Source organism: Sapajus apella, unplaced genomic scaffold (assembly GCF_009761245.1).
Source record: "Sapajus apella isolate SASKATOON/1434 unplaced genomic scaffold, GSC_monkey_1.0 scaffold62, whole genome shotgun sequence".
Lineage (NCBI taxonomy): Eukaryota > Metazoa > Chordata > Mammalia > Primates > Cebidae > Sapajus > Sapajus apella.
In genome coordinates this window covers 9,421,684-9,443,794 of record NW_022437002.1, presented here as the reverse complement: position 1 = coordinate 9,443,794, position 22,111 = coordinate 9,421,684, and the positions used below count along the sequence as shown (strand labels likewise).

The 22,111-nt window shown below is 49.2% G+C and overlaps 1 protein-coding gene and 1 long non-coding RNA gene across 4 annotated transcripts in view; one reads left to right on the top strand and one right to left on the bottom strand.

Moving 5' to 3' along the window:
• The window catches only part of ZC3H12A (zinc finger CCCH-type containing 12A), a 10,023-nt gene extending 8,222 nt beyond the window's left edge, over window positions 1-1,801 (bottom strand). The window contains exons 1-2 of one of the 3 annotated variants that reach the window (XM_032246982.1): window positions 1,708-1,801; window positions 508-987 (exon numbers count right to left, since the gene is read on the bottom strand). In XM_032246982.1, the coding sequence (XP_032102873.1) occupies window positions 508-950 (443 nt within the window). In that variant the 5' untranslated portion in view covers window positions 951-987; window positions 1,708-1,801. The remainder of the gene's footprint in view (window positions 1-507; window positions 988-1,707) is intronic. The other 2 variants (XM_032246981.1, XM_032246983.1) reach the window with 2 other exon arrangements.
• Window positions 1,802-1,923: 122 nt separating this feature from the next.
• LOC116529299 lies at window positions 1,924-21,149 on the top strand. Its single transcript, XR_004259452.1, has 2 exons — window positions 1,924-2,778; window positions 19,965-21,149. It is a non-coding gene; the product is annotated as an uncharacterized LOC116529299 (long non-coding RNA).
• The last annotated feature ends 962 nt before the right edge of the window (window positions 21,150-22,111 follow it).

The window sequence follows — 22,111 nt, the reverse complement described above, 5'->3', positions numbered from 1 at the left end:
TACTACCACTACCACTACCTACACCACCTACTACCAGTACCTACTACTAGTACCTACTACCACACCTACTACCACTACTACCGCTACTACCACTACTATGGTTACTGAATGCTTGCTCCTCTCTGGGATCTGCACACTCCATCCTCACAACACCCACCTGGTGAGATCAGGTTCAGTGGGGTGAGTGGGCTGCCGCCCACAAGCTGGTTCCCTACACAGCCCTGCCGAGAGGAGCGGAGACACAGTACTAGCCCCAGGGAGGGACCCGCAGCATAAGGTGAGCTCTGCGAACAGAGGGGACTGGGCTGGAACCCTGCCTCTGTCACTCACCAGTAGCACGACGCTGGGCAAGACTCATAAAAGGCTTTCCCTCCCTCAGACCAGTCCCTAAGAAGGAAGTCACTCCTTCCAGCCCATCAGAGCTGCAGAGACAGTCATCCTTCTATATGTCCTGGTCACAGCAGAGACGTGAACCTCATGTATTCTGGCCACAGAAGCGACACTTACCTCATGGCTACATTGCTCCCATCGATGACCACTGGTCTCAGGTCACTGCCCTCCTTCTCCTCCTCTGAGAGTGGAGGCTCCAGGTTGGGAGCCTTAGGGGTGCCCCCACCCCGCGGGACTAGAGGGGGCTGAGGGCAAGAATCTGGTGACACCTGGCGCTCCCGCTCGGTGGCCATCCCGTGTTTCACCAGCTCGCCCAGCACTGTGTTCGTGTCTGCCTGGATGCCCAGCTTCTGCAGGACGCTGTGGATCTCTGTGGATGAATATCCCAGCTTCCGGAAGAAGTCCACCTTCATCTGCAGCTCCAAGGCCGAGGCCTCCTCAGCGGCCGGCTCTTGGGCCGGCCTGGGGGTGTCCTGACGGCTGTGGCTGTCCTCAAAGTCCCACAGACTCATGGCGGGGCTGGCTTCCGACACAGGCCTCTCTCCACAGGGGCCACTCATACCTCAGACTCCTGGAAGGCACTTGCCACAGCTCCTACTGAACAACCAAGAGGGTTAGGGATGGGGAACAGCGCTCTCTCCCACCCTCCCTCCCATCACCACACCCAGCAGGAGGAGGGATTGGTGGCACTACACACTACATCGTGTGATTATCTCAGGTTGTCCTCTCAAAAGCCCTCCCAGCTAGGCATTCCCACTCCCCTTCTATGAAGGGAGAAACTGAGGCAGACATTAAAAACGTGCTTAAGGTCATCCAGATGTTAGCTGTTGGCCTGAGGATCGGAACTTAGTCTGATTCCACCTCCCACTCTCACCCCCACGCCAACCCAGGGGACCCAGAAGGCAGGGACGGGGCTCTCAGATGGAATCCTGGGGCTTCCCCACTGAGGCCATCTCTTTCGCCCACCCGTCAGGCACTCGGAGCCTAGGTCTAGGCAGCGTAGGCCCGTGGCCGGACTGCCGGGGCCGGGGAGGGCAAGTTTCCGGGGTGACCCGCGGGGAGAAAAGTTGCTGGGAAACTCTGGTTGGCTGCCGGGAGCTGGTGACGCCGAGGCTGTCCCAGCCTGAGACCCGCGCTTGCTCGGCCCCCGATCCGGACCCGGGTGCTCTTCCCCGGCCCTCTCAACTTGGGCTAAGTTGGAGGGATCCTGAGGCCCGGCGGGCCGGGGGAACAGGACCCCGCCCCTCCCCTCCCCTCGGCTCGGTCCCCGAAGGAGCGCTCCCCGCCGCGGCCCGCGCCCTCCCCGCCTCGCCTCACCTCGCCGAGCGCCACCCGCGGTCGGCGGCGTCTCCATGGGGCCGAGTACCGGGGGCAAGGCCAGCAGTGTCTTTATAGGGCAGGTGGTGGTGAGGCGCTGACGCGGAAGCGGGTAGGGGGCGGGGCCGCCCCGAGAGACCGCCCCGGGGGCGGAGCTTCCGCGCCCCTTCCTGCTCCGCCCCCCGCGCCCCGGCCCCGCCCCCGCCCTGCCCCCGGGGCCGCTGTGCGCCGGGCGGGGCCCGCTACGGGGTGGGATCAGGGGCCTGGGGACACCGCCTCAAGGCCGGGGCAGCGACGAACTCCGAGCGGGACACTGAACGGCTCGTACGCGGAAGATAAGCACGGACCGAACCAGGTACACGCACCTGTCGGGGACTTACTGACTGAGGTGCGGACGGCACTTTACCAGGAGAGGTAAAGACGCGAACCCTCGGACCTAAGAACTTGACAGGTACACCCTGCCTGATGAAGCTACGCCAGGTGCGCTATCGAGTGAGTCGGGTACACAGAGGTTGGTCCACGCACCTTGGAGGCAGAGCCATAGTTATAAAGACAGGTACATCCAGACAGGCACTTTTCAAGTGGAGTCAGGGCCCCTCAAGACACACTGTGCTCGAAGCTGTCACACAGAGGTGGGCCACCCGCAGGGCCAGGTACACCTTTCATGAAATCTCTACCTTACCGGGACCGAAAGGCAGATTCAGCCAGCAGATGCACAATGGCCAAGGCAGAAAACCAGGCAAAAGAGGGCCATTTATCCCATTTACCCGAATCACCACGTGAGTGTCCACACAGGAATACTGTCACCAACACCGCAGAACTCACTGATTACCCCCGCTCCATGGAGGAGCACCCCTGCTCCATGAAGATGCTTTTAGTTTCCCAGGTCAGGCCTGATCCCTCGCATGAGCACTTTACAGTATCTACTCACGAGCTTACAGACAGGTCATTTTGTTGATGTTACCCTTGAGAAATTCTGCAAGGCTAAACTGCCCCAGCTGGAAAGACTTGAACCAGGATGCAGAACTCCTATTCTAGTGCTCCTATTATTTGCCATTTTGTGAACCACGGGTGAATAAGGTCAGAGGGGAGCCTGGCTTCCAGTGTGTGTGTGTGTGTGTGTGTGTGTGTGTGTGTGTGTGTGAGAGAGAGAGAGAGAGAGAGAGAGAGAGAGAGGACACAGAACCCACATGCTGGAGGACAGGGCCGCATGCCACCAGAGCTTTTTTTCCTGTCTTACATTCTCTCTACCTCATCATAGGCATGTGTCCTATAAGTGCTAGTGTCATAATAATTTTTTTATTGTAAAAGACGCCATAGACACAACTATACATGCACACCTTAAAGAATAATAGTAGGCCGGGCACGGTGGCTCAAGCCTGTAATCCCAGCACTTTGGGAGGCCGAGGCGGGTGGATCACGAGGTCAAGAGATCGAGACCATCCTGGTCAACATGGTGAAACCCCGTCTCTACTAAAACTACAAAAAATTAGCTGGGCATGGTGGCACGTGCCTGTAATCCCAGCTACTCAGGAGGCTGAGGCAGGAGAATTGCCTGAACCCAGGAGGCGGAGGTTGCGGTGAGCCGAGATCGCGCCATTGCACTCCAGCCTGGGTAACAAGAGCGAAACTCCGTCTCAAAAAAAAAAAAAAAAAAGAATAATAGTAATAATAAAAAGGTTATGTATCCATTACCTATCTTACAAAAGACCAGTGCCAGTACCTTGAGGCCCTCTGGGTGCCCCCATCACAGCCTCCTCCCCACATCCTGAAGAACTGGTTTCCTGAATTTTGATCGTACTAGTCATTCTCTTGCTTTTCTTTGTAGTTTATTTATTTATTTATTTATTTATTTTTTGAGAACGGAATCTTGCTCTGTCGCCAGGCTGGAGTGCAGTGGTGCAATCTCGGCTCACTGCAGTCTTGACTTCCTGGGTTCAAGAGGTTCTCCTGCCTCAGCCTCCCAAGTAGCTGGGATTACAGGCACACGCCACCACACCCAGCTAATATTTGTATTTTTAGTAGAGATGGGGTTTCACCATGTTGGCCAGGATGGTCTTGAACTCATGACCTTGTGATCCACCCGAATTGGCCTCCCAAAGTGCTGGAATTATAGGCATAAGCCACCGAACCTGGCCCCTTTCTTATAGTTTTATCACTTTTGTATGCATCCCTAAATAGGATATTGTGTAGTTTTGCTATTTTTCACTTTGTGTAAACGGAATCATTCCATAATTATGTGACTCTTCTTTCATACCACATTATATTTTTAAAAATCCATTTTGATTGCCTGCATACCTGTAATTTATTTTACAGCTGAAAAGTGTCCCATTTTATGAATATACCCCAGGTTACTTAACTCATTTCACCTGTTGTTGGATGTTGTTTCTAGGACTATTTTTCTATTACAAAGACTGTGCTTTGGATATTCTTGTATGTATTTTAATGAAATTGTACAGCAGAGGAAATGGATGTTCAGATTCCGAAAGATGAAGTCACTTGCTCAGGTTCCGGGGACTGCTGGAGCTAGAACTCACGTAGCTTTCTCCAAGGCTGTGTGCCAGTCCTTTCTTACATTCCCTCTACCACATCATAGGCATGTGTCCTGTGAAAGGGCCAAATCCCTCTCATGTCTGACACTCCTGGTATATTTCAAAAAGTCCATCTCCCCATCCACACCTGCTTGTTTGGCAAACCACCAAAGACCCCAGTGAGGCCGGCGAATGCGTTTTTAGCTGGGCCCTGAGGCTGTTCCTTTGGGCTTGCCCTTGCCTAGCCATGTTCCTGCTTTATTGGCTGGTCATCTTTGAAGACCCCAAAGTGTCCCCTTCTCTGTGCTCCCCAGGCACCACAGCTCCAGGGGCTTGGCAGCCTGAGGAGAGAGGAAACACAAGGTCCCCTGCCTCCTGTCAGCTCACATACCATGCCGGGCACCTCACATGCTCGCTGTCACTCCAGCTGAGTGCAGTGCCGGCTGTTCCCCTAATCCCACAACAGCCCCTTTTACAGCTGAGAAGAGCTCAGGGATGTTAAGCATTTATTCGCTGTAGTAACTACCTTTAAGACAGTAAAAATATTAAGTGATGTGTCCAGGTTAATAGTGCTAATGACAGTATTAATCGAGCACAGAGATAATGCCTCCCATTTATAGAGTGCTCATGGGTGTAGGCACCGCCGGCACCTTGCAGACACTTCCGTACTTCTGCTCTGCTTCTTCCTGTGCTCAGAGTGCTTCCCTCCCTCCCACCCAGCTGCTTCCTGGCCAGTTCCATTCATCTTTTGGATGATGTCACCTCCTCTGTGAAGCCGGCCAAGACTCCTTTGATGCTGGATTGTACCCTTCTAAGTGCCTCCGCAGCACCTTGCCTATGTCCCAACATGCTAGATTGTCTTTGCCAGCCTAGGACCTCCTCCGGGACTGCAACCAGACCCTCTGCTACCCAGCCCTGTGCCGATAAGAGTCAGCAGGACCAGGCGATGAGTCATGAAGCTCCCTGCCCTCCCAGAGAGCCGCAGTCTTGCTCTTTTCCGGCTCTTGCTCCTTCCCAAGAAGCTGACTCTCTTCTACGGAACCCAGGGCTTCTTCGGGGAACCCCCTGCTCCATTTACAGCTGGATTTTGCAAACTTCGGCCCTAATCCCCAGCAACTCTCTGATGCCAGGCCCACACATCCCCCTCTGCCTCTCCCACGCCTGTCTTGGCGGCTGGGCTGGCCAGTTTCCTTCCTGGAGCCTGCCTGGTCTTTCACCATCTATCTGCCTGTGCCCAGCCAGCCTAGGTGAGGTCTAAAAAGCTTATGGACTAGTCACAGCCTGAGGGGTGTCGGGGGTTGGGATGTGAGGTTGGAGAGGGAAAGGTCCCATGACCTTGGCTTTCAGTTGCTTCACTGGGCAGCTGAGCCTGGGGGTGACCTGGGAACTGGGCTGCCTCTGTAGGAAGGCTGGGCAGGCTGCCCCCAAGCCTTAGCAGAGTGGCTGCAGAGGTGATGTTTAAATTCAACAAGGCCTCCCTGAAGTGAAGAAAGGCCCAGATCCCTCCCATATTTGAGACTCCTGGTATATTTCTTTCTCTTTTCTTTTCTTTCTTTCTTTCTTTCTTTTTTTTTTTTTTTTTTTGAGACAGAGTCTTACTCTGTCGCCCAGACTGGAGTGCAGTGGTGTGATCTTGGCTCACTGCAACCTTCACCTCCTGGGTTCAAGCAATTCTCCTGCCTCAGCCTCCTGAGTAGCTGGGATTACAGGCATGTGCCACCATGCCTGGCTAATTTTTGTATTTTTAGTAGGGACGGGGTTTCGCCATGTTGGTCAGGCTGGTCTCAAATTCCTTACCTTGTGATCTGCCTGCCTTGGCCTCCCAAAGTGCTAGGATTACAGGCATGACCCACCACACCCAGTCCTGATGTAAATAAATTGTTGAATCAATAACCAACTGGGGGAGAGGAGACAAATCTTCCTTACAGAAGAATTTCCAATAATGAATGTAGATTTTTTCTCTAGGAGGTGGAGCCTTCGCTATTCCTTTTCCTTCCCTTTCCTGTATACTGGACTCAGGACTTGCTTTTAAATAATAGAGTAGGGAAAGAGAAGAATAGTAACTATACCATGGAGAAACCTGCAGACACCACTTTAACTAAGGGCTCAAGGTTAACATGACCAGTGATAAGTCTAGTGGCTATCGTGTAGCTACTCCTGCCCCCCCCACACCATGTTATATGACCAGAAGGGTACTTCACCTCTGTGGTATTCTTTCTAAAACCCTATAACCCCCCAAAAAAGATCAGACAAACCCAAATTAAAGGAGGTTCTGCAAAATACCTCACTAGGACCCCTAAAAACTGTCAAGATAGTAAGAAGCACAGAAATAATTAAAGCATTGTGAAAAAGAAAAAAATCAAAATCAAAAGCACAGAAAGACAGCAACAGCCATGGACCAGAGGACACGGGAGACATGCTGCCTAGATGCAGGAGGCTGCCCTAGGTTATGTCATGGAGCAGAGAGAGCAGGAACAGACAGGCTGGTGAAATCCAAAAAAGGTCTGCAGTTACGTTACTAATGATGGACCAATGTGGGATTTTTGAGTTTTGACAAATGTACCAGGTTGGTGTAAGATGATAACATTAGGGGAAACTGAAACTGGAAGACGGATACTCAGGAACTCTCTGTACTGTCTTTGCAACTTTTCTGTAAACGTAAAGTTAATTCCAAAATTCAGAAGTTAGGCTGTGGCAGGCGGGTCACCTGAGGTCAGGAGTTCGAGACCAGCCTGGCCAACATGGTAAAACCCCATTTCTACTAAAAATACAAAAATCAGCCAGGTGTGGTGGTGGATGCCTGTAATTCCAACTACTCGGGAGGCGAGGCAGGAGAACCGGGGAGGCAGAGGTTGCAGTGAGCTGAGATTGTGCCACTGCACTCCAGCCTGGGTGGCAGCAAGATTCCGTCTCAAGAAAAAAAAGAAAGAAAACAAAATAAACCCCCAAAATTCAGAAGTTTATTTGGTAACTTTATGTAAATATGCATATATATATATATATAATTGTATGGGCCTTACAGATGGTGTGTTTTGGTGATAGGGCCAACCATCTCTGTTTAGTTCAATGGTCTGCATCCTGTGACTGAGCATAATCCTATTTGGAGATAGCATCCACAGTCTAAACTTGCAGACTTTTTGTCTATGGAGCCCTGGCCAGCTCCTTTCTCTCTTCTTCTCTCTCCACCAACCCCCATGCTGCTACCCCTCCTCCCTGTTTCTGAAACCTCAAATCAGACTGCTAGAGCTAGGAAGTCTAATAGAGATTGATTAGCCCAAATCCTTTGTTTCTTTTCTATTTTTTTTTTTTCTTTTAAGACAGTCTCACTCTGTCACCCAAGCTGGAGTACAGTGGCCCAATCTCGGCTCGCTGTAACCTCTGCCTCCCAGGTTCAAGCGATTCTCGTGCCTCAGCCCACCAGGTAGCTAGGACTACAGATGTGCGCCACCATACCTGGCTGATTTTTGTATTTTTAGTAGAGACAGGGTTTCACCATGTTGGCCAGGCTGGTCTTGAACTCCTGACCTCAAGTGATCTGCCTGCCTCAGCCTCCCAAAATGCTGGGATTATAAACATGAGCCACTACACCTGGCCTTGAACCGTTTGTTTCATAGATGAGGAGACTGGGGGAGAAAGAGGAAAGGGACTTGCCCCTGGCCACGTGCCAAGTTAATTTGAGCAGAACCGAGAATGGGACTAGCCAGGCTCTCTCTGTTCTGGGACTCCTGGCCCCATTTGCTACAGAGATGGGGGTTGGACCCACATTGGTGCTCTGAAGTATTGGTGACTCACTTGGGGACCTGATCAGGGCAATGCTGAATTCAAAGGAAGGGCTGAATCCCAAGTATTAGTTGGAAAGAATGATTTGGAGTGGAAATTTCCACTTTGATCTCACTGTGCGCTCCCTTAGCAGGTGAATCCCTTAGTTTTGAAGATCCAGGAAAAGGCGTGGCCTGAAAGTGGATAAAAGATCCAGTCTGTCTCTGCCTCTCACTCCTGTCCCCAGAGCTACTGTAGTGAAGGAGCCAGAGAGGATTCTGCAAAGCCCTGAGCATGTGAAGAGTGGTTGGGTCCCCAGTTTTGAGGTTGAACACTCCCTAATCTCACTGGGGACACAACTCTGGTGATAAACTCAAAGCTACTGGAGAACCCCCATGGCCTTCCCTGAAGCCTGGAGAGTAGCGAGTGGGGCTGAGGAGCACATTCATGCCTTCTGGCCTAGGAGGGGGAGGTGCCTCCCTCACTGTGTTTCCATACTGAACTGTGATTGTCTGTGCCTCCATTGTCTCCCCACCTGACCGGGCTCCGAGGATGGCCCCGAGTCTCACTGTCCTTTGCATTCCCAGCACAGGACCTGGCACGAATGTTGATAAACATTTGGTGAGTCAGTGCTCGCATGAGCTGAAGTGGTTCCAGTTATGTTTTGCTGTGCACATGTCCGTTGTCCTCTCCTCACCAGGTCCAGCTCGTGGACCTCCCCTTGCATCTGAAAAAAGCAGTCACAGGGAAGTCGGCTGGAAGGGAGCTCACGGCTCACCTGGGGTCTCCAGCTGAGCCGTCTGTGAAGGTTCAGATGGGAGTGGAGAACTAGAAGCTGAGCATGGATGAACTTGCCACCAGGGCAGCTCTAAGCAGAGTCAGGAGCTTGCAGTGGCTGGGCTGATGGCAGCTCATGTGGTCAGTGTGGCCACCCACAGATGGGGTGGTCATAGGGAGCCCCTCATAAGATTGGTGGGTCACTAATGCACAGTTCACATGGTGGTCATCTGTTCTGATGGCAGTTAGAGGTACCATTGGCCAGTAAACATCCCGTAGGAGACGCTGGTTGTCTCTCCCACACCCTTTGCTGGAGTCCCCATTCCTAATGGTAGTAGAAATTTCCTAGCCATGTGATCTGGTCAGAAAGGACCCTGTTCCCAGGGGTGGGGCCTAACTGCCTTAAGCAAATCAGCAAATCAGAGTATTTCTTTTTCTTTTCTTTTCTTTTTTTTTTTTTTTTTTGAGACGGAGTTTCACTCATGTTACCCAGGCTGGAGTGCAATGGCGCGATCTCGGCTCACCGCAACCTCCGCCTCCTGGGTTCAGGCAATTCTCCGGCCTCAGCCTCCTGAGTAGCTGGGATTACAGGCACGCACCACCATGCCCAGCTAATTTTTTGTAGTTTTAGTAGAGGCGGGGTTTCACCATGTTGACCAGGATGGTCTCGATCTCTTGACCTCGTGATCCACCCGCCTCGGCCTCCCAAAGTGCTGGGATTACAGGCTTGAGCCACCGCGCCCGGCCTTTCTTTTCTTTTTTTTGAGATAGAGTTTCACTCTTGTTGCCCAGGCTGGAGTGCAATGGTGTGATCTCAGCTCACTGCAACCTCCACCTCCCAGGCTTAAGCGATTCTCATGCCTCAGCCCCCCGAGTAGCTGGAAAGCCATGCTCGGCTAATTTTGTTTATATTTGGTACAGATGGGGTTTCACCATATTGGCCAGGCTGGTCTCAAACTTCTGATCTCAGGTGATCCACACGCCTTGGCCTCCCAAAGTGCTGGGATTACAGGCTTGAGCCACCACGCCCAGTCTACAAATCCGAATAGTCTTAAAGTTCTTCGTTGTTTTTTTTTTTTTTTTTTTTTTTTTTTGATGAGATGGGGATGGGATCTCACTCTGTCTCCTAGGCTGGATGGAGTGCAATGGCATGATCTCGGCTCACTGCAACCTTTGCCTCCCAGGCTCAAGTGATTCTCCTACCTCAGCCTACTGAATAGCTGGGACCACAGGTGCATGCCACCACAGCCTGCTAATTTTTTGTATTTTTAGTAGAGATAGGGTTTCCCCATGTTGCTCAGACTGGTCTTGAACTCCTGAGCTCAGGCAATTCACCGGTCTCAGCCTGCCAAAGTGTTGGGATTAAGGAATGAGCCACCACATCCAGCCCAATCAGAATGTTTCATCCTTCAGGCTATGGTAATTGGTCAGAAACAGGTATAGGTCCCAAGTCAGGCCAACTAGAGTGAATGAGTCTCAATTCTGAGTCTTGTCTTTGAGCTAACTGGGAAACCAATGATTTATTGCTAATTACAAATGAGAAAAGCGCCAGCCGCGGTGGCGCACACCTGTAATCCCAGCACTTTGGGAGGCCCAGGCAGGCGGATCACCTGAGATCGGGAGTTTGAGAGCAGCCTGACCAACATGGAGAAACCCTGTCTCTACTAGAAATACAAAATTAGCCAGGTGTGGTGGCACATGCCTGTATTCCCAGCTACTCGGGAGGTTGGGGCAGGAGAATCACTTGAACCTGGGAGGCAGAGGTTGCAGTGAGCCGAGATCATACCACTGCACTCTAGCCTTGGCAACAATAATGAAACTCCATCTAAACAAACAAACAAATGAGAAAAGCAAGTATTGTCAGGAGCTTCTGGCAGCCACCTTGTGACACATCACAGGAGGTAGAGCCAAGAGACAGAAAGAACATAGGCCCTTGGTTACAGCTGCTGGATCAAGCCTTACCTAAAGCTACGTAAATACAGCTCAGGAGATGAAATCTTACAAAATATGAGATCTGTTTGGAAATAATAAAACACTCTTATAGTGAAAAGGTCAGCAAAGTGCTGACTCAGCTCAGGCTCAGCTACTTCACATATGACAAATCTAAGACCTAGAGAGGCCATGAGATTAGCTTAAGGTTTTACAGCTGGTTAGCAGGGACTTCTGACCCAGAGTCCTCTAATTCTTATTCTTAGTTGTTTTGCTTTTTTTTTTTTTGAGACAGAGTCTTGCTCTGTCACCCAGGCTGGTGTGCAATGGTGCGATCTTGGCTCACTACAACCTCCGCCTCCCAGGTTCAAGTGATTCTCCTGCCTCAGCCTCCTGAGTAGCTGGAATTACAGGTGCTTGCCACCGTGCCTGGCTAATTTTTGTATTTTTCACCATTTTGGTTAGGCCTGTCTCAAACTCGTGACCTCAGGTGATCCACCTGCCTTGGCCTCCCAAAGTGCTGGGATTACAGGCGTGAGCCACCATGCCTGGCCTAGTTCTTGATGTGTGATGATAATTGGAATGCTTGAATTTCTGTGCTTTCCCAGTGAAATCATCACTACATGTTTTTCTCTCTTGACTATTTTTCCAAGAAGCAGAGAAGGAATGTTAATAATTCTCTTTATTTTGTAAATGCAGGTAGAAACCCAGAGAGGCTTAAAGATTTGCTAAAGATTACAGCAGGATAGTGGTGAAGCTGGTCCTAGAGGCCACATGTGCTGAATGTCATTTAGGGTTCAGCCCCTCTACCTCACCCCTTATGCCAGCCACCTCTGCTTCCATGAGAGCGTAATTAAAGATTAGGGGTATGGTGGGGACCTTTCCTGGCCTTCCTTCTTAGTGGCTGAGTAATTAAAGAGGGCATTGCATTGTACAGGCTGAAGAAGTGATTGTGGGCCTTGACAGACAGGTCCTTCCCCGCAACCTTAGGAAAACCAAGGTTATGATGCTCAGAGAAAACAGGGTATTTCTGTTGCCAGAGCCTCCAAAAGGGAGGCCAACGTAGAGAGATGGGAGGCTGTATGCATGAGATTCTGGCCTCACAATCCCTGCAACCCCAGCTGTGACACCCACCCTCTCCTTCTCCTCTATGGCTCCCCAATCTTTTCAGCAGCCACAGGGCTGATGTGTATGGCTGCACAGGTGTTGCACTGAACAATTTGGATTCTGGAGTTGTACAGTTCACAGCTTGCACAACTATACATGGCAGGCCTAGGTTGCCTTTCTCAATGTTCGGACATTCAGATCATTTTCACAGCAATCAATGACCTTACAAACCCTTTTTAAAAATAAATTAATTTCATCATTTTTACAAGATATAGAAGATACGTTGAAAAAATTTATTTTATTTTAGATCAGTGGGATCCCAAAGATTGTATTAGAAAGTGTATATGTGAGAAGATTCATTATTTTTCTGGGTGCGGTGGCTCACGCCTGTCATCCTAGCACTTTGGGAGGCTGAGGCAGGCGGATCATGAGGTCAGGAGATTCAGACCATCCTGGCTAACAAGGTGAAACCTCGTCTCTACAAAAATACAAAAAATTAGCTGGGCATGGTGGCACGTGCTAATTTTTTTTTTTTTTTGACACAGAATCTTGCTTTGTCACCCAGGCTGGAGTGCAGTGGTGCGATCTTGGCTCACTGCAACCTCTGACTCCTGAGTTCAGGCCATTCCCCTGCCTCAGCCTCCTGAGTAGCTGGGACTACAAGCATGTGCCATGATGCCTGGCTAATTTTTGAATTTTTAGTAGAGATGGGGATTCACCATGTTGACCAGGCTGGTCTTGAACTCCTGACCTCAGGTGATCCACCCACCTTGGCCTCTCAAAGTGCTGGGATTACAGGAGTCAGCCACCATCCTCGGCCATATTTAATTAGTATTGTTATTGTTTTTTTCTGCCTAGATTTCAGAAGACATATTTAATTATTTTAAAAACAAATGTTGTGCTTGGTTTCTTTTTTTTTTTGGAGACGGAGTTTCGCTCTTGTTACCCAGGCTGGAGTGCAATGGCGTGATCTTGGCTCACCGCAACCTCCGCCTCCTGGGTTCAAGCAATTCTCCTGCCTCAGCCTCCTGAGTAGCTGGGATTACAGGCACGCACCACCATGCCCAGCTAATGTTTTGTAGTGTTAGTAGAGACGGGGTTTCACCATGTTGACCAGGATGGTCTTGATCTCTTGACCTCGTGATCCACCTCCCTCGGCCTCCCAAAGTGCTGGGATTACAAGCGTGCTTGGTTTCTAAATGAAATGATAAGAGAGAAGATATCACCTCCTCAAACAAGCCATTTCAGCTATGCATAGCTGTTATTTCCAAAAGGTGAAAAGCTACAATGACTATATTTTCTCTTTTTAGTGTTCATTTTTGAAGTTCTGGAGACATCTTGATGTTCTCTGTAAGATTTTTTTTTTTTTTTTTTTTGGCTGGGCGTGGTGGCTCACACCTGTAATACTAGCACTATGGGAGGCTGGATGGGTGGATCGCCTGAAGTCAGGAGTTCGAGACCAGCCTGACCAGCATGGTGAAACCCCGTCTCTACTAAAAATACAAAAATTAGCCAGGCATGGTGGCACACACCTGTAATCTCAGCTACTTGGGAGGCTGAGGCAAGAGAATGCTTGAACCTGGGAGGCGGAGTTTACAGTGAGCCGAGATTGGGCCATTGCACTCCAGCCTGGGCAACAAGAGGAAAACTCTGTCTCAACTCCTTTTGAACAGGCGATCCATTTACAATGTAGAGGTTCAAAAGGTACAGGATGTTTATGGTAGAAACAGGATCCCTTTTCCCTGGTCCCTTAAAGTGGCTGTGCTGTCCAGGAACAAGCAAAGTTAGTAGTTCCTTATGTTTCTTCTCAGATGGAATCTATGCATCTAGGAGCAACTGTTTGCACGTATATATTCGGCTTCGTTTCTTTCTTTTTCTTATTTCCGAGGATATCTTGCTCCAGATTTTTCTTCTCTCTTTTCCTTTTTTGTTCTTATTTCTGAGGTGTTGCTCTTTATTTTTACATAAATGAAGCTCTTTCTATAACCAGCTGCACCTTGCTTTTCTCACTTAAAAATAAACCTTTGAGATAATTCCAGTCAGTACACGTTAAGCTACCTCGTTACTGTTAACAGCTGAAAAATATTCCATTGGAAGAATGTACCCTATTTTATTTAGGCAGGTTTTGACTAATTAAACATTTTGTTTTTTTCCAATTTTTTTTTTTTTTTTTAAGATAGGGTCTCCTGTCACCCAGGCTGGAGTGCAGTTGTGTGATTTTGGCTCACTGCAGCCTTGACCTCCCAGGCTCAAGCCGTTCTCCCACCTCAGCCTCCCAAGTAGCTGGGACTACAGGGGTGCACCAATATGCCTGGCTAATTTTTTTCTTTTTGAGACAGAATCTTGCTCAGTTGCCCAAGCCAGAGTGCAGTGGTGCAATCTCAGCTCACTGCAACCTCTGCCCCCTCAATTCAAGCGATTCTTCTGCCTCAGCCTCCTGAGTAGCTGGGATTAAAGGTACATGCCACCACGCCCTGCTAATTTTTGTATTTTCAGTAGAGACAGGATTTGATTATTTAGCCAGGCTGCTCTTGAACTCCTGACCTCAAGTGATCTACCTGCCTCAGCCTCCCAAAGTGTTAGGATTACAGGTATGAGCCACTGCGCCTGGCCCTGGCTAATTTTTGTATTTTTTTTTTGTTGTTGTTGTTGAGACGGGGTTTTGCCACATTGCCCAGGTCGATCTCCAACTTTTGGGCTCAAGTGATCCTCCCGCTGTGGCCTCCCAAAGTGCTGGGATTACAGGCATGAGCCACCACACCCGGCCTCTCGTTACTGTTAACAGCTAAAAAATATTCACTGGAAGGATGTGCCATAGTTTACTTAGGCAGTTTTTGACTGATAAACACTTAGGTTTCTTCCAGTCTTTACTAGCACAAACAATACTGCAACGTATGCCCTCATCTATGTATCACTTTGCGACTGTGCAAATACGCAGCAGAATAAATTCCTCTTGTTGGGTTAAAGAGCTTGTTCGTTTGCTAGGGATGCCATCACAAAGTACTACAAACTGGGTGGCTTAAGCAACAGAAATCTATTATCTCAGTTCTGGAGGCTGGGAACCCAAGGTCAAGATGTTGGCAGAATTGGTTCCTTCTTCTTTTTTTCTGGGGGATGGAATCTCCCTCTATTGCCCAGGCTGGAGTGCAATGGCGAAATCGGCTCATTGCAACCTCTGCCTCCTAGGTTCAAGTGATTCTCCTGCCTCAGCCTCCAGAGTAGCTGGGATTACAGGTGTGCACCATCATGCCTGGCTAATTTTTGTATTTTTAGTAGAGACAGGATTTCACCATGTTGGTCAGGCTGGTCTCGATCTCCTGACTTCATGATCTGCCCACCTCGGCCTCGCGAAGCGCTGGGATTACAGGTGTAATCCCACCCTGCCCGGCCCAGAATTGGTTCCTTGTGAAGGCTATAAGGGAGAACCTGTTCCATGCGTTTCTATGGGTTCTGGCAGTTTGCTGGCAATTGTTGACATTCTTTGGCTTGTAGAAACATCACCCCAAGGTTGACCTTGATGTTCACGTGGTGTTTTCCCTGTGTCTGTGTCTGTGTCCAAATTTCCTGTTCTCATAAGGACACCAGTCATATCGTATGACCTTATCTGAATGAACTACATTGGCAATAACCCTATTTCTAAATAAGGTCACATTCTGAGGTACTGGGGCTTAGGACCTGAACATATGAATTTCGAGGGATGCGATTCAGCCTATAACAAAGGGTATATAACCATTTACTTTTAGAAAAATGTTGCCAAATCCCCTCTTCATAGAAATTGTACCATCAGCTGGCTTGCAGTGGCTTACGCCTGCAATCCTAGCACTTTGGGTGGCGAGACTGCTTGAGCCTGTGAGTTCAAGACCAGCCTGGGCAACATGGTGACACCCTGTCTCTACAAAAAAAGACAAAAAAGAAAAAAAAAAAAAAGCTGGGAGTATTGGTGCGTGTCTGTAGTCCCAGCTACTTGGGAGGCTGAGGTGGAAGGATTGATTGAGCCTGGGAGGCTAAGGCTATAGTAAGCCCTGATCACATCACTACACTCCAGCCTGAGTGACAGCGAGACCAAGAGGAAAGAAATTGTACCCTTACCTTCCCACTAGCAACGAGGAAAGTGGCCTCTGTCCCACAGCCTTGCCAACACACTGGGCCATCACACATTTTGATTTTTGCTAGGCTGGTAGGTGAAAAGTGGTGTCTCATTGTAGTCCAACGAGCATTCCATTTATAAGTGAGGATGGGAGTTCTCTTATCATATATTTAAGACCAATTTGCATTGTTTTTGCATTCAGTTGTTTATATCCTTTGCTTATTTTTCTCTTGAATTATTGGTCTTTTTTTTAATTTTAAAATTCTTACTTTGTTAATTTAATATCTTAAAACTAAAAAAAATTTTTTGCATCCTCGCCTTCTTTGCGCCCTGGGGCCCGAAGGTTCGGACTGGTCTTTTATCCCTATTCATTCATAGAAGCTCTTTAAACATAAAAGAAATTAGCTATTTGTGATAAGTTTCAGATATGTTCTTTTCCTGTTAGTCAATTGTTATTTTACTTTTTATATGAATTTCTTTTTTCTTTTCCCCTTCTTTCTTCTTTTTTTTTTTTTGGAGACAGGGTCTTGCTCTGTTGCCCAGGCTGGAGTGCAGTGGTGTGGTCACCGCTCACTGTAGCCTGGACCTTCTGGGCTCAAGCGATCCTCCCACCTTAGCCTCCCAAGTAGCTGGAACTATAGGCACACACCACCATGCCTAGCTAATTTTTGTATTTTTTGTAGAGATGGGGTTTCATCATGTTGTCCAGGCTGGTCTCAAACTCCTGGACTCAAGCAATCTGCCCACCTCCACCTCCCAAAGTGTTGGGATTCCAGGTGTGAATCACCATTCCCAGCCTCTTTTTTTTTAACCAGGAAAAAATGTTCAATTTTTTGTGTACAAACATCATTTTCTTTTTACGGTTTTGGGGTTTTCTGTGATATTTAAGAAGGTCTTCTCTGTCTGGGCAGAGTGGTTCATGCCTATAATCCCAACACTTTGGGAGGCCAAAGCGAGTAGATCACCTGAGGTCAGGAGTTCAAGACCAGGCTGACCAACATGGAGAAACCCTGTCTCTACTAAAAATACAAAATTAGCCAGATGTGGTGGCACATGCCTATAATCCCAGCTCCACAGGAGCAGGCTGAGGTAGGAGAATCACTTAAACCTGGCACGTGGAGTTTGTGGTGAGCCAAGATCGTGCCATTGCACTCCAGCCTGGGCAACAAGAGCAAAACTCTGTGTCAAAAAAAAAAAAAGTTTTCTCTATGATTTTGACACAAATTCTCCCATTTCGTTAAACACACTTGTGTTTTGTAAAAATATAAAAACTTAGCTGGGTGTGCAGGGGTGTGCCTCTAATCCAAGCTACTTGGGAGGCTGAGACAGGAGAATCTCTTGAACCCAGGAGGTGGAGGTCACAGTGGGAGCTGAGATTGTGCCACTGCACTCCAGCCTGGGTGACAGAGCAAGACTCTGTCTCATAAATAAAGACATGAATCCCATGGTAGCTCACGCCTGTAACTGCAGCACTTTGGGAGGCTGAGGCAGGTAGAGATCTCTTGAGGTCAGGAGTTCGAGACTAGCCTGGCCAACATGGTGAAACCCTGTCTCTACTAAAAATAAAAGTAGCTGGGTGCAGTGGCTCATGCCTGTTCCAGCTATTTGGGAGGTTGTGGCATGAGAATTGCTTGAGCCTGGGAGGCAGAGTTTGCAGTGAGCAGAGATCTCACTACTGCACCCCACCCTGGGCGACAGAATGAGACTCTGTCTTTAAAAAAAAAAAAAAAGGCCAGGCATGGTGGCTCACGCCTGTAATCTCAGCATTTTGGGAGGCCGAGGCAGGCGGATCACCTGAGGTCAGGAGTTCAAGACCAACCTGGCCAACATGGTGAAACCCTGTCTTTAAAAAAAAAAAAAAGAAAAAGAAAAAAAGGATATAAATTCCATGGGAAAACTCTTTGAAAACTTTGGGCTTCATCTAAGGCAAGCTTGTCCAATCCATGGCCTGGCGGGCCACATGTGGCCCAGGACAGCTTTGAATGCAGCTCAGCACAAATTTGTAAACTTTCTTAAAACATTATGAGACTTGTGTGTCTGTGTGTGTGTTTAGCTCATCAGGTGATCCTCTCTCCTCGGCTTCCCAAAGTTCTTGGATTACAGGCATGAGCCTCCGCGCCTGACCCCATCCTACCTTTTAATTAGGAACATCACTTCCTTTACATGCCACACCTACCTGAACTTCTGACGCCAAGCCCCCACTTTCACTGAGCTGGCAAACACGCTCCTTTGAGTCACTCAGTTTTAAGTCTACCTTGCTTTGAAGCAGAGTCAAGGCCCAGGGGCGAGGGGAAGAATTCATTGTCCCTTGGTTCTCTGTTCACCCTGGTCATGGCTGAGGCATCTAATGCCCGTTTCTGAAGGCTGCCTCAAACCTGCAGCCCCCCACTGCTTCTGAGCCATGCGTGGGACTTGGGATTGAGGAGTGCCCAAGAAGTACCATGTAGCTGCTTGTGAGGATAGCTCTGTTGGTAGGTCTACCGGCTCTATTCCAGGTCACGTCAGAGATCCTCCTCTGAGAATAAACCATGGAGGCTAATGCATCAGGTTGGGTGCAGTCAGAATTGAGGTCAAATCCTGCAAGGCCTGTTTTGCTCATCTGCAGAATGGGGAGGAGCTAACAATACTGCCCTCCTCAAAGTGGCGTGAAGAATTCAATGTCTTGGTGTTTGTAAAGGGCGTGGCGTAGTGCCTGACACGTAGTCCGTGGGTTGTCTTGATAGAGGCCGTCCCTTCACCCTTGTTCATTATTGGATGGAGAAATCAGGGTCCCAGAGACACTGGCTGGCTGGGGCAAGATCATCGCTCATTCCTATTGACAGCTGGGTTAAAGGTGCAGAAGACATGCTTATTCGATTTGCAGATGACCCAAAACTAGATGCAGCGGCTGGTATTTTAAATGACCAAACAAGGGCTCAAAAGCCCCTAAAGCAGATGAGATGATGGACGAACCCCTCTAGGGAGGGATGTAAAATTAAAAGGTTTTGCATGAAAGAGATGTTGGCGGAAGTTTCTTTGCACATGGAGACAGCTGCCCCAAATGACTGATCTCAGGCTGAGTCTATAGAGGTATAGGTTGACGATGAGGGAGGTGAGAGCTGCAGGGTTGTGTTCAACTCTGGTTGTCGTATGTTTGAAGAGACAGTGAGAGACCAGAGCCCAGTTTGTGGAGGGTAAAGGATAGTGAGGAACTGGGGATACTGATCTTGGAGAAGACTAAAAGGGGCAGAGGCAGGAACAGTGGTATAACCCTGCCTGGCTCCCAGGGCAGAACTGGCACCCATGGAGATAACAAGGGCCTGAGAACCAGCTCTGTGGCTATCAGAACTGTCCCAGAGTGAATCAGAGTGCCTTCAGAGGTAGTGAGCTCCCCATCACCAATGGTCTACAAGTAGAACGAGGAAAGGATTCCTGTTTCCAGCTCTCAGATGGTTTAATCAACAACAAAAAACTAGTCCCTACTGATAAAAATTTCTGTTGGCTACATAAACATAGATGGTCAACAGACATGTAATCCGTATTTCCCCTATTTTAAGGTTTTCTTTATTTTTTTTGTTTTTGAGACAGCGTCTCACTCTGTCACCCAGGCTAAAGTGTAGCAGCAGGATCTCAGCTCACAGCAGCCTCGACCTCCTGGCTCAAGCCGTTCTCCCACCTCAGCCTCCTGCGTAGCTAGGACTATAGGCGCCTGACACTCATCTGGCTAATTTTTGTATTTTTTGTAGAGGTGGGGTTTTGCCATGTTGCCCAGGCTGGTCTCAAGCTCTTGGGCTCAAGCGATCCACCCACCCCCGGCCTCCCAAAGTGCTGGGATTACAGGCGTAAGCCACCATGCCTGGCATACTTTAAGAAAATGAATATTACAGAAATTGGGACTAATTTACAATCAGTGCGTAGGTTTGTATCCTTCCTTCCTGAAAAGTTGTTATCTGAATCAAAATGAAGTATATGATCGAGCAGGTTTCTGTTGACAATCAATCTGTTTTTCACTTTTGTCATTAGAATATATGCCTTGAATTTAAAATCAAAGTATCTAAATAGATAACAAATATTTTTTAAAAATCCAGCCTCCTCTTGTTAGTGAAGCCACACTCAATCTATTGAATCCATCAAGCGCTGACATTCCACCTTGTTGCCGTCCTGGCCTCTGAAAGAGAATGGACAGGCTATTAAACCAGTTTTTTTTAGCAAATGCAGAGCAGCAGGTTCTTGGCTGGGGGGAAAACATTCCACTTATCAAGAGATATTATTCCTACAAAGCATGAGAACCTACTTCTTCATAAAGAGAATTTGGAGGGAGCTTTTGTTCTGCAGAGACAACATCTGGATTTGAATACATCCATGCTCAAAAGGAGATTTCTCATAATGGACCCAGCTGAAAGCACTCAGAGTACAAGGACCCGTAAGCTTTCAAAAGAAGGCACTTCAGGAGACTCGCCAGGGGCGCTCCTATCCCCGGCAGCGCGAGTTTTGGAGGTCAGTGGAGGGCTCTCGCGCCGTGTGTGTAACTTTCATACTCAAAGACTTATCTTCATCCTCCACCCCCACCTGCTGCAGAAACTTGGCGCTTGAATTCATTTAAAAACATTTGTGGTTTCAGAAGGCTCCTTTTTATTATAAAGCTGCCAAGGAGATCTTAGAATGAAAACCATCTTTAGAGATGAGAAAGAAGGAAGCCGGGCCAAGGCCAGCCTGGCTCTCAGCCATGGGCCTGTAAAGGTGACACGTGGGACATGGCCACCTGCAGATCCTGCAGGCGGCTGGGTGGAGGCGCCCGGGCGGAGGCGCCCAGAGGGACCTGGGTTTGAATCCCTGTTCTGCCAGTCCTGTCCATGGCTGATCTTGGGGAAGTTGTGTAATCTCTGGGCCCTGCGACGCCCTTTCCTGGAGCTGGAACGAAGCCCCTTGGAACCCTGACATCAGAGGTGACGCTAGTCTTCGCAGGCAATGACTTGGCGGAATGTGATGCCACTCCCTAACCCACGTCCGGGCTGGCAGGGGGTGTGTCACCTCCCACCAGGTGGTCCGGCTGCTTTGATGGACCTTCACTCACTCCTGACAACCTCGTTCTCAGCTAGCACGTCAACAGATTGGCCTTTGGCGCCCCCTGCTGGTGACTTCAGGGAGAAGGGTGACTTCCTGAGCCGAAGGAAGTCCTTCCTGGGGTCTAACCTCTACCTCTGGCTTGATGAGGCAACTGAGGTGGCTTGCTTTCTCCTCCACCCTAGAAAATAAACTCATATAGAGTCCAAGCAGTTATTTTTCTTTGCTAGGCTGGGCCACTGTAAGCCCCAAATGTAGGCCCCCCCTGGAATGAGCCCTATGCAGGCTTTCTAAGGACAAGGGCCCTTCAGGGAGTCGGACTGTCTTGAGGATGGAGTGCATGTGTGGGGGCGCTCACCTGGGCATGGGAAGATCAGAGGGACCCCAGAGGTCAGGGTTTGTAGATGAAAAAATGAAGGTAGGGAGCTTCAGCCCGAAGGTAAAGTTTTGGGCCAGCCCCAGCCCACTGCCCTCCTGGGACCTTTGTTTTTTTTTTTTTTTTGAGACAGAGTCTCACTCTGTCGCCCAAGCTGGAGTGCAGTGGCGCGATCTCGGCTCACTGTAACCTCCGCCTCCCGGGTTCAAGCAATTCTCCTGCCTCAGCCCCTCAGCCTCCCAAATAGCTGGGACTATAGGCGCATGCCACCACGCCCGGCTAATTTTTGTATTTTTAGTAGAGGCGGGGTTTCACCATGTTGGCAAGGATGGTCTTGATCTCCTGACCTCGTGATCTGCCTGCCTGGGCCACCCAAAGTGCTGGGATTACAGGTGTGAGCCACCGCGCCTGGCCTGGGACCGGATTTATCATCGTTTTCCTGTAATTGGTGAAGGGCCTCCAGTTGGCCATTTCTCTGAAGATTAGAGAAAGCAAGAGAGATTCGAGTTGAATACAAGGAGGGACGTCTTAATGATGGGGGATGCCAGACCTCAGAAAGGGAAGCAGGGGAACCTTCCGGCTGAGGGCAGCCTCCAGTGGAGTGGGGTCCAGGCCAGGTGGGTGAGATGGCCCCAACACTGTCCGTCTGGGGGGGCCTGGGACTAGTGTATAGTCTATGGGGTTCTCAGGATGGAAAGTCCTCTTGAGAGGCTCATGGTGGTTGGGGCTTTGGCAGATGGGATGGTGAGGACGGGCAGTGGGAGAGACCAGGACCCAGAGGCATGGCCACCCCCA